General features: G+C 39.2%; 1 protein-coding gene across 1 annotated transcript; it reads right to left on the bottom strand.

The window, feature by feature from the left end:
• Positions 1–429: 429 nt before the first annotated feature.
• On the bottom strand, positions 430–11744 carry srp72 (signal recognition particle 72). Its single transcript, XM_083980801.1, has 19 exons — positions 11622–11744; positions 9831–9951; positions 9165–9285; positions 8863–9006; positions 8647–8758; positions 8518–8549; positions 8050–8174; positions 7848–7905; positions 7565–7696; positions 7321–7449; positions 6412–6484; positions 6135–6199; positions 5853–5948; positions 4889–4992; positions 4680–4757; positions 4177–4314; positions 4051–4088; positions 3045–3204; positions 430–1900 (listed from the first exon to the last, which is right to left on the bottom strand). Exons 1-19 carry the CDS (start codon positions 11719–11721, stop codon positions 1687–1689), a joined length of 2040 nt encoding a protein of 679 aa, XP_083836927.1. The 5' UTR covers positions 11722–11744; the 3' UTR covers positions 430–1686.
• Positions 11745–12261: the final 517 nt, after the last annotated feature.

The following is a 12261-nucleotide window of genomic DNA, read 5'->3' as shown; positions in this document are numbered from 1 at the left end:
TATTTTTAGAACGGCGGAGCAGAGCGGCGAGCTGCTCAGACCTACGCTACAGAGGCTAATGGGATTTCTTGGTTTCCCTCATCAAACTCATCAAATACACAATCCAACAACTCCACAACGCTCTGGTGGACAAGTTGTGACCTGCACATTCACCACGCTATGAGATAATAACAGAACGTTACCAGACAGAGTTGTTTTAGAGGTAAATTCATGCAAAACTGCTGATGCGCGTTCCCGTTGGGGGCAGTTTTTCAGCAAGCAGTCTCTGCATTTGCCTCTGAAACAACTTCGTCTTTCCCTCTGGAGGCTTAGACTGATGAAAGAGCTCTGGATGTGACGTGTCGGCTTCAAACTGACCAACTGCAGCTACACACTTTACTTCAGTAACTTACATTATGACATAAAACACAGGAGTCTCTTGAGTCGCTGTTGAGAGTTTTATTAAGACTTAACAAAATGGGACACCTGTTTGGCCAAAATAGTCTCTTCTCTGTTTCTCTCCTCCTCCTCCTAAAACATGCATTGGACAGAATTAAAAATTCTCTTTCGCTTAAATTTAGACCAACGCAGGGATTCAAAAAAATAAATATTCTTCAACCTTGCATCCAATGTCCAGCGGGTGACAGTCAGCTTTACTGAAAAGTAAAAACGGACAATGTAAAATGATGATGCAGCCAGTATAAGTGAGACGACACCCGAACACTCTTCCAAAAAAAATTAAACTCCATGTTACTTTACAAAAGCAGCTGTTTCCCATAAAGTGACGGATGTGTGTATTTTTTACAGAATCAATGAGTTCAGTCTAAACATGACAACAAATTCACTTTTATTTATGTTCAAATAAAAGTGTAAAGTGATTCTTTATACTCCCATACATATGAGATGACACTTTAAAGGGGACAGTTTGTTTGGTTCTGATATAGAAATATGCAAAAATGCATTTTTCATTATGCACATGGTTAATATTGATAATAAGTAAAGAGGCTGTGTGGTTTAAAAAAAGCAAAAAAAAAAAAAGAGATTAATGTTCAAACAAAGGAGACTTCATGTCAGATTTCCTTTAGATAACATGATGCAGCTGCAGCAGCTGATTCAGGATCAGGAGGAGAAGCTTGTCGACAGTTTCCAGGACAATAAAAGAAGAAGATCAGAAGTTCAAGAAGAAACTGAACCAGGACAGAAGGAGGTGGAAGCTGCACAAACATCCAAACAGGACGGCAAGTTCACATCTGATGCTCCTTGATGCTCCAGGAAAACTGTGAGTGAGCAACAGAAGAGTTTCTAAACTCAAAATGTGCTGAGATGCTGCAGAGCTTGTTGAAAGAGCGATAAAATAAAGTTTCATTTGACTTTAATCTCAGCGAACCTTTAAAAAAAAACAAAAAACAGTTAAGTTACTATTTTATTTAAGTTTTCTTTTGTTCATTTCACTTAAACCAAAAATAAAAATCTACCACTGGAGGAAACATCTGCTTCTGAAGAGCAACACAGGTTTAATTTTGGAGGAGCTGCCGTTTAAAGATCCGATCACAAAGGGGAGAGTTTGGTTTCACGTGTTTGAATAAACGGCCACGACGAAACTAAAATTAACCTTCAAACATAAAAAAAAGAGAGTTTATGATTTCTCGGTGATATCTCCGCCACACAGTCGTCGGTGGCTCCTCCTCTTCCTCCTCTTCCTCTCGACTACCAGCCTCCTTTCCCGCCCTTCTTCTTCTTCTGTGGTGCCTTCTTACGCGTGGCGCCCGAGGCGGCGCCGGCGGGTTTCTGCTGCCGCGGCGGCACCACGTTGCTGCTGCTGCTGCTGCTGCCGGGGGCGGCGGCGGCGGCTGCAGAGGAGCCGGACGCTGAGCCCGGTCTGGGGGAGGTGGGGGGGCTGCTGGCCGTCTTACTGGCGTCACTGGAACAGAGGGAGAAGGAAAACACCGGAGCCGTCAGAGGACGCCGTCACGTGTGAGACGAGATTTAATGAAGAAGTCGGAGATGTAAAGTTTTTTAGGAAGCTCAGTTTAATCTACAGGAAACTCTGCTGGCTCATGTTTTATTGTTGCAGAGTCCAAATTAAATCTGAGGAAATTCCTTTGTCAGAGTCTGTGACTGATCACAACACTAATAATGTGATTTATGTTTCACATTCAAATAAAGAGGAAAAAGCTTCAAGCATGAGGATTATTATATATGTCCTCTTTATATCACTTAGATAAAACAGGACTGTTTCCGATCTCTCTCTCTCTTGAGATAATGTTATATCTTATCATCTAGTGTTTGTGTTATGCAAATAAATTTGACTTGAATTTCTGAAAATTTGTGTTGGAAAAGATCAGAATCTCCTGATTGGTTTTAGATAATATCGAATTAAGTTCTTCGTAACTTTAATACAAGATGAAATGTGCTGTAACAGGGTTTGGATTGTCACATATATGACATTTTAGGACTTTAAACTATACGCTAATGGTTGCTCTGTTAGATAAGATGATGTCTGGAACTTCCTTGTTTTGTCCGACCAACAGGTTAAAATGTAGAAATATTCTATTTGCATTTAAGAAGCAAAACAAATACTGGGTATTTCAGTTTTAGTTTTTGATGTAAACTTTACCTCTGTTTTTTTTTGTAAATCAATGATCAATGACTGGTTTCAGTCGTGCTTGTATATCTGTATCACTAGGCTGCATAATAGCTGAGGTATTCTGTCAAAAATAGAATTACAAGTCTATTATAAGTCTAATAAAAACACATTTTGGAGGCTGATATTTGATATTTTCACAGCACAGTCCTGACGCTGCAGTAACTCAGAGTCCTCACCGACAGATTTTCTCCTTCAGGTGAAACTGAGAATCATTTTTATTCTGGCCACAACATCAGACAAGCTGTTTGCTGTTGCTCACAGCTGCAGATCTGCACCGAGGACGCGTTGGCAGGGAAACTAAAGACGAGGAGGACGAGGATGATCTCGGGTGCTTTTCTTCCTCCGTTAGAGAAGCTGATCACCAGCTGATTACCCCCGGACTCAGACTCACGGGTGAAGTGCAGGTGTTTGTACTCACAGCTCGGCTGAAGCTCCGGCCGTCGCTCCCTGTGTGCCTTTTCCTATCTGCTCCTTCTTCTTGCCCTTCTTCTTGCCTCTGTAGTAGGTGCGCTCCCTCATGGGCAGCCACCGCTCGGGGTCAGGGGTCGCTTTGGGGTCGCAGTTCTTGGGTAGTTTTCCTAAAAATGAAGTGGGATCAATGAAAAGCAGTTTGAATACACACATACATAAAATATCATAAAGAGTAGATATACGGTTTATTACGATGGAATATCAGGGCCACATTGAGAAAGAATACAAATCATAGACTTCAAGAGTAAAGTCATAGTTTTACAAGAATAAAGTCGTAATCTCACGAGAATAAAGTCGTAAATTTACGAGAAAAAAGTCATAATTGTACCAGTAAGTGGATATGGTCGGCTGTACAGGCGAGTTAGCAGCACACCACAGATGCATTTTCTTGCATATTCTTTTCAAAGTCCTGACGACAATGTGGTGCTGATGAGCCAAAAGATGAAGTTTCTCCTTGTTTGTGAAACCTATACTGGAGTATAACAACTTTCCTCCTCTAAAACAACAGGTTTAAAAAATATTATGACTTTATTCTCAAAGTTTATTTTCTCAATGTGGCCCTGATACTCTGTCGTAGTTCATAAAAGGGAAGTTGTGTATTGTATTACGCCTGGTTTAAATGACTAATACACAGTGGGGAAAATTAAAATAAGTATTTGATTGCCTGCTTTTGGACCTCATTTCACCTGATCAAATGTAAATTAATATATAACCTCTATATAAAGATATTATTTCTGGACTTTTTGTTGATATTCTGTCTCTGTTAAAATAAACTTACCATAAAATCTATAGAGCGTCCCATTTCTTTGTGGGGGAGCAAAGATAAAATACTTAATTTTCCCCACTGTAATGTTTATTTCTGTAAATGTTAAAACTTCTTTTCACACAAACACAAACACAAACTGTCCCAGAAATACTACTGGATTTCACTCCCAGGTGAGATAAAGACTTACCTTTCTTTTTCTTCTTCTTCTTCTTGATCTCGCCTTGGCTGTGGAGGGAATGCAGATTTATCAGCATCAAGATAAGTAGAAAACACTATGTTGTGTAAGATCCAAGGTGTTATTGAGGTTTTTTACCCTTGTTCTTTGGGCAGATTTTCTCCCGGGACTTTAGCAGCTTTTTTCCTGACGTATGTGGCTCCGTGCGAGTTTTCCAGCTCGTCCACGTCCACGTTGAAGGACATGGTGTCGGCTGACGGGAGGTGTTTGCTGAGGCTGGAGAGGAAACGCTAAGGATCCTTCTCAACACTAAAAAAAGAACTACACTTAATCTGACATTTACGTTTCAATCAATCCTGTTGTTTTGTTGCGTAAAGGTTAAAAATGATGGAAAATGTAATTACACATCCCCAGAGATTAAGGTAGCATCTTCATATTTCATGTTTTATCCAACAATTAATTGAAAACAACAGAGAGAAGCAGGAAATGTTCACATACAAGAAGAAAAATCAGGGACTATTTGGTATTTTCTGCTTAAAAAAACATCTTAAACACTTGTAACAGAATATAAATTATCTGCTGATCCACTAATCGATTAATAAACTTTTGGTTTCAGTTTTTCCAGCTCATAAAAAGGATACGATTTGGCTTTATCTGTGTCCACCAGAGAGTACGCCGAGATGAGTTGTGCCAGAGTGTGGATGTCGTTGGTGTTTTGCCTGTTTAAGATTTAAAAAAGAAAAGAAAAAAGGAGTAGACGTCATGATCGAGCTGTTTGAGAACGTGATAAATATTTGAGCAGCTCGACTTTAGGACGAAAAGCAGCTGATATAGAAACAGTGTAACTCACTTCCACAGCTGCTCCAGGTCACTGATGGCTTCTTTTTTCCGGCCGTACTTTAGTTTGTAATTAGCAGCTTCTCGTACAAGAGCCAAGTGTGCAGCTGATCCAGGCTGTGGAGGGAGGAAGAGCAGCAACGTGACGCAGAGTCAGACATGTTCCGCTTTGGATAAAGATTTAAATGTATGTTATCCCTCTTTTTCTGCACCACATTTATTATCATAGCGTGTCAATAAAATACCGGTGTGTTTGTGACCATCACGGCTGATTTTTAATTCAGTCAACAAACCGATACAAACACCAGGTTTGCAACCATGTTATGAGAGTATGATGGAGAACCAGTGGGACAATACGGCCTTCAGTTCTTACATCTTTATTTAACTGGGACAATTTGTGCAATACTGTCCACAAAATGCTCTTTTTATGTGTTGTTTATGTTTTCTTTATATACTATGACTGGAGTGATTGTGTACATGCATGAGTGGTGTATTTGTTTGCTTCTTTTTTTCCAGGCATGGCACAGTGAATTTCGTACTTTGTGCAATGACAATAAAGTCTATGTATGTATGTATGTATGTATGTATGTATGTATGTATGTATGTATGTATGTATGTATGTATCTATCTATCCATAAAAGGAAAAAGAAAAATGATTCAGTCTCTCAGGTTTATTTAAGTTTTTGCTACAAGCAACACTGCTCCATAATGAGAAATGAAAAATTACAATTTAACTTTTGGTGCTTTTTTTGGAAACTAAATGTAATATTTTTGAAGACTTTTAAAGGACCTGTAGATACCCTGAGAGAATATAGTGACTTTCTCTCCCTGGAAACAACACAGTCGGGTACAGAGCGTGTATCAGCTCCAGGTGAGGAGACGACATCATTGATCATAACTGATGATGGCCCTGTGTTCAGCCGATGTTCAATCTGCTATACAATAAAATATAAAAACACACAACACTGGACACAAACCTGTTCCGACTGGTAGTGTCCAATAGCTTGTTTGAAAATATCGATGGCGCTGTCGATGTCTTCTTCGTGGGAATACATCGTCACCAGAGCTGAGACCTGCGGAGACGGAGACGCGGGTCAGAGTCGATCACATGAGAAATGACTGAAGCTTCAATCAAGCGTTTATATGGTTGTTTTACACAGAGTACGACATGAACATGAACTGATGAGTATAACTGGTCGGAAATCAGCTGTGGTAAAACTCCAGCATGTTGTGTGTGTGTGTTTTTTCTCCAGACTCACCATCCCTGATTTGTGCTTGAACTCTTCAATGGACCTCAGGACGTCACAGGCTTTTGTTACATGACCTGAAAACCAGAATAAAAGGTCAATAAATCATCAAATATCACCATCATACATTAGAAACTCTCCTTTATTTTAAGCACTTTGTGATTAAAACGTAAGAAATTCACAGCTGGACAATAAAAAACACTTTGATTCGACTGAGATAATCCTACGTTTACTACAGAGAGAACGTGGATGTGTCTGAAGGCATCAAACCGTGAAAACAACAAAGTACCTTGTATTAAATAGAGTTGTGCCATCGTCAGTTTGATGCCGGACGCACTCTCTGGATGTTGATCTGAGAATTGCTGGAAAACAAAGGAATAAACAGTGAAGCAGGTAACAATTACTGAATGAAAATGAAACATTCATAACCTTAAAAATAAAGGAATAAAGGATTTTTTTTTTTATATTCAAAATGTTGTCTCACTTTTCCACTTCACTTCTTTTATACTATTTTATATTCCCTTGATACAGTACTTCTATTCTTACTCCATTTAGGATTGTTCTAATCAAGTTTGGTCGTGCTGTACACTGCGACATTTTTCTATGTCACTGTTTGTCTATTTGTTATTGTTGCAAATTAGGGATGTCACAATAATAGATTTTTTTGGTATCATTATTGTCAGAGAAATAATCACAGTATTACGATTATCACAATTATTATGCATTAATTAATTTCACAACACTATATGTGTAAAATCAAATATAGTTAAAATATACATTACTAATTATAAAATATTTAAAAAAAATTTGTAAAAATATGACCAATTATTAATCCGCCAGGGGAAGTGTTTGAAATATTCATGTCATTAATTTTCATCGATATCAAATGTTTAAGTTAATTTTAATCTTTTTTTTTTCATTTAAATTCCTACCAATTCAATGCTACGTTAGGTAAATGGACCAGTATCTGTGCATCTACCTTTACTTTGGCGCACATCTGCTGATGTGGTTCATACATAATCTTTTTTTGGAAAGTGACGGTATTTAGGAATCTTTGCGATCAATTAATTGTGGCGTTTAATACCGCGATTCATTGTGAAAACAACTAATTGTGACAGGAAGGAAGGACAATAAAGCTCTGAACTGAAGTGAACTGGTGAAAACACCCAACACAGATGGCAGCGGTGGTGGTGGTTACCTGCAGCAGCTCGATGGCCCGGCTGTGCTGCTTCTCTCTGCACAGCTGAGCGACCTGGATGAGCACCGGCTGCGGGTGACCCGGGTTCTGAGACTGAAGACTGGAGGACAGTTTCCTGCACTGGTCGGCCTGTTGACGACACAGAGAACAACTTAGAGAGAACAAATATAACCTGAGGGATTCTGGGAAACTCGTCCATCACTGCTCCGTCCTCCTCCTTCCTCCTGTGAATCCCATAGTTTACCTGGTTCGTGTACATGGCGAGCAGAGCTTTGTTGAAGTCGATGGCCTGCAGCTGCTTCGTGGCCAGTTTGTATTCGACGCCTTCAGCGTTTGTGAGTTTCACCTTTTTCTTGGAGTCAAACACGTTTTGGTCCTGAAGCGACAGATGGACACGGTGGAGCGTTAATGGAAACATGTTTTATGGGTTTGGCACAGACTGAAAATAATTAAGGTTTGTTTTTAAGCCACTTTATTGATTAAATAATTAAACATTAAATAAGTTGGACAGCCTGCCGTCCACCCACCTTGTTTATTGTGATGATGTTGTTGGCAGTCACAGCGAGCAGCCCCACATCCGACGGCCTGAAAGCAAAACCAAACCATTACTCACTAATAACAAATAAACAAACTTGTATTTGGCCTTTTAAATGTCTAAATAAACAGTTTCCTGTGAATTTGCATCGTTTGCTTTGGGACTAAATCTGAGGTGATGGATCCTGGACTCACTTGAGCTTGATGACCTGGTTGTAGAGCTGCAGCGCCTCGTCGGTCCGACCTTGTAGCTGCATGACGTACGCCATCTGAGAATGGATGACGGCCAACTCCGACTCGATGTCCTCTTCAGTCACATCCTGCAAGAAAACATAAACAGCAGCGACGACAGTGATTATTCTGGGACAAGTTACAAGGACAAATGAGGGCGTGAACTCATTATTTTATATCGACTCCAAAAACACTAATAAAACTTCATATTGTCGGTTTCCCTTATGTCATATCATTGCAATGAGTCTAATACATATCAATTTCTAACTCTAAGCCCAAACCACATTATTGACAACAAGATTAACACTAATTGAGTCCAACATATTGGCAAAGGGTTAGATTATCCTACAATATACAAAAATATTAAGTTTAACTAAGAATAGTGTAATGGTTGGTTCTCTAAAAGTTAGAGAAAAACGAACGAACACTTACAGTATCATCTGCCAACGAGACTCTGCAGAGATCTGAAGAAGAAGAAAACATCCAGTTAAAACCAGATCAAAGATGGACAAAAGAAAGGATTTGTTAAAAAAAAATAAAAGTAGAAGGAGCAGGACTGACCCTCTGCTTGTTGTAATTTGTTATAGGCCTCTGTGAGCTGCCCCTGGCCAATCAGAGCACAGGATGCGTTGTAACACAGCTCGTACGTCGACTCGGGCAGACCCAGATCTTCCTGCAGCGGGGAAAAGAAAACGATTAATTTTACATTTTAAATGGCTGAAAAACACTAAATACACAAAATTACAAAGCCAGCGAATGCAGCAGAGGAGTGTTTACCAATGGAGCCTTCTCCCACTGACTCATCGCAGCCACCACGGCAGCCAGGTTGGTCTTCCTCTCCTCCTCGTACTCGTCCTGAGAGTTCCTGATCAGGTCTGTGTAGACGGACTTACACTCATCGTAGCGCTCGAGTCTGTACAACTAGAAAACAACAAATCCCAGTCAGCAGAGAAGGTTTGTGGGAATAAAACTGAACAATTATTGGAAAGGATCTCAAAAACACACAGTCGACTAAACAAATGTGTTCAGTAATGTTATATATACAGTATATAATTTGGTTATTGGTCAAAGGTCCTCACCACTTGACCGTAAAGCTCCTTCAGCTTGTCCGTCTGCTCAGGAGCACCTTCGATGGTCTTCAGGGCACTTTCCACTCTGTTCAGCCGGTACTCGCAGTACGCCTTCTCAAACAAAACCTCACTGTGGGAAAAACAGAAAGTAATCATCATTTCAAAAGAGGAATAACATCTGAGCACAAGACTTCAAGCAAATAATGTATGAATGAATGTGAAACAAGCATTATAAAAGTTGTATATGATAATGTTGAAGTGTTGATAATAACATCTAAGATAATGGTGTTTATCATGTGATCATGTCACATCTTTTCTATCGGTAACACTATAATAATACACACTATTAAGCATTAGTTAAGCATTAATAAATACTGAATTCTTCACTTATAACGCATAAATACCCATTAGTATGTAGTTTCTAAATACAGTTAGTGCTTATCAATGATAAGTAAAACATTTTAACTGTGTTTATAAACTACATACTAATGAGTATGTGTTATAAATGATGAATTCAGTATTTAATGCTTAACTAATGCTTACAGTATTAGTGTGTACTTGTTATAAAGGGTTACCCTTCTATCTACAAGCGCAGTACAACACTAACTTTGAGTTCAGCTTCTTATCTTCTGTTGTTGAAGATAAAGTCAAAGTAAATCAGAGTTTGTCGTTTACCTGCCGAGCACCTTCGAATGAGTGTTCATCACATTCAGAGCCTCTTTGAAGCTGCCGTTCTGAACAAGGCAAACTATTTTACAGTGAAGGGCCGTCACATCATCTCTGTTTTCATGCAAAACTGTGGAAGAAAACAAAACACACACGTTGCAAAGCAATGAATAACAAAATAACACATTTTTCTGAACACAGTAAAATGAACTTATGATTTAGCAGCTCAGGTGATTCTGTACCACTGATTGTTGTAGAAAGGTGCAAAGACATCCCAATTAAAGCCTTTATATGCACATTTGTCATTTGTAAAACCGATAGACAGCCATGATGTTGTATCTTGAAGATATTTAACAGGATTGTAAACTTGAAAAGAGATTAATACATTTCTAATGACACAAAGACGTGTTGAAAAATCAAAATAAGACGGTTGCGTGTCAAAAGTCTTATCACTCCCAGGTCTATGCATTGAATCGTTTATCTAGACCAGAACTGATGTGGTCTAGATGGGAAAACAATCGGAAAAGTGTCTTTTTTTGGATTAACACCTATAAAATGAGGGTATCTGAAACTAAATTCTCCATAACGCAGACCAGATTTACAGGTCAAAATTAAGTGGTTTTAGATCTGGACCTGGTCTGAATGTTTATGTTGCCACAAGCACAAAAAAGGTTTTACAAATCTAAAAGTTTACCTGACTAATGTCTAGCACCTTTTCAATAAGTGGTACAAAATCGCAGAACTGGCCGTTCAGCACTGAGATTTAAGTTCAGTTTAACAGTAAAATCAAAAGCCAAATTCATTTTGTCACATTAACAGAGACGGGTTAACTTCAGTGTCTGGAAAAATTGTCAATAAAGTCATTTACACGCATTTCCCCCAGTGCTGCAAACAGCTGACTAAAAGTCTCAACATGTTGATCTGGTGCAGATTTTTCCAAGTCAATGCATAGCAACTGTTTATCTTGATGCGGTCTAGTTGGAAAAAATCCTAAAAAGTGCCTTTTTTCCGGATTACCACCTATCAAATGAAGGTATCACAGATCTGAAACTAAATTTTACACAATCCTCATTTTTCCTGGGATTGTGTGGACCAGATTTACAGGTCAAACTTTGGGTGGCCATTAACTCTGGACCTCATCTGATGTGGGGGGAAGGAGGAGTAAAATATTGTTTGTGTTGTCACAAGCACAGTAAGGTTTTATAAATCTAAAGAAGGGACTTTAAAGAGTCTTTACCTGGCTTATGTCTAACCCCTTTTTCAATCAGTGGTACAAAATCGCAGAACCAGTCGCTCAGCACTGAGATTTTAATTCAGTTGAACAGTCAAATCAAAAGCCAACTTCATTTCGTCACATTAACAGAAACAGGATAACTTCAGTTTCTGGAAAAATGTCAATAAAGAAAGAGTCTTTTACACGTTTCTACCACAGTGCAAACAGCTGGCTGAGCCGATACACGGCTACAAGGCTACAGGGACACGTCAGTCATCAGGGGGAGGACGGCACGTTTCTGGAGCGAAATATCATTTAATTAAATCAAATAAAACATCAAAAACCTATCCTGAATTATAGCCACGCCCTAAATGTGCACTATTATGAACAGTAGTTTGATAATCAGATGCCTGGTTGATGTTTGTGACGTCTGACAAGCAGCTGTCTAACGGGCGTTAGCTTAGCCACATGCTAACAGCTAGCAGCTAGCCGGAGCCCCGGGGAGAAGAGAGGCCCCGTCCGCCCGCTGGTTAAACCGCGGCTCCGGCTCTGTTTGACGGTAACGCTAACAAGACATGCTCCCTTACTTTTTGTCAGAGCTTTCAGGGCTCTTGTGAAATCTCCATTCTGCCCACAGCGGTTCACTTCGGTCCACAGCGAAGCCACGGACGCCCCTCCGCTCGCCATCTTGGCTGAATGGATGGATCCTGTCCGATCGGCGGAAGAAGAAGAAGGTAACACACCCGGGTTAACGGAAGTTGTATTTTATTTTTTATTTTATTTTTTTAAACAAAATTAAAATATAAAAAATAAATGTCTGTGATCATCTACGACATTGTACTAATGTTAATGAAAAGTTAAGAATTTCCAAATAAATGTTTTTAGAGAGCAATGGCGCAGACGAATGATGCATTCACCGTCCAATTAAAAAAAAGGAAAATCTGAGCACCCGTTACAATCGATGAAGACCTGAAGACTCTCCACATTATGAGCAATTTAAAAATAGAGAGATGCCCTACTTTCTGAGCATACCGCTGTAACAGTTTTTTTCTATTCTTTTTTTAATATCATGAAATAAAAAGTAAAGTAAAAATGCATAATCACTTTAACTCCTGTTTGCTACCAGACTTTAGTCTCAACATATTTAATTACATAACTTATTCCTATTTCTCTTTAGTTATTTGGCAAGCAATATGCTCAACTACATTTGAGATGGAAATACACATA

Source organism: Trachurus trachurus (genome assembly GCF_905171665.1).
Source record: "Trachurus trachurus genome assembly, chromosome: 10".
In the NCBI taxonomy this organism is placed as follows: Eukaryota; Metazoa; Chordata; class Actinopteri; order Carangiformes; family Carangidae; genus Trachurus; species Trachurus trachurus.
This window is presented reverse-complemented; position numbering and strand designations above follow the sequence as displayed.

Bases quoted from the DNA above. Each gene is read 5' to 3' on its own strand.
- srp72 (XM_083980801.1), bottom strand. From the start codon at position 11,721: ATGGCGAGCGGAGGGGCGTCCGTGGCTTCGCTGTGGACCGAAGTGAAC. The intron at 9,007-9,164 runs GTGAGGACCTTT...GTTGTTTTCTAG, and splicing joins AGGAGCTTTACGGTCAAGTG to TTGTACAGACTCGAGCGCTA. The intron at 3,205-4,050 runs GTAAGTCTTTAT...CTTCATTTTTAG, and splicing joins GAAGAAGAAGAAAAAGAAAG to GAAAACTACCCAAGAACTGC.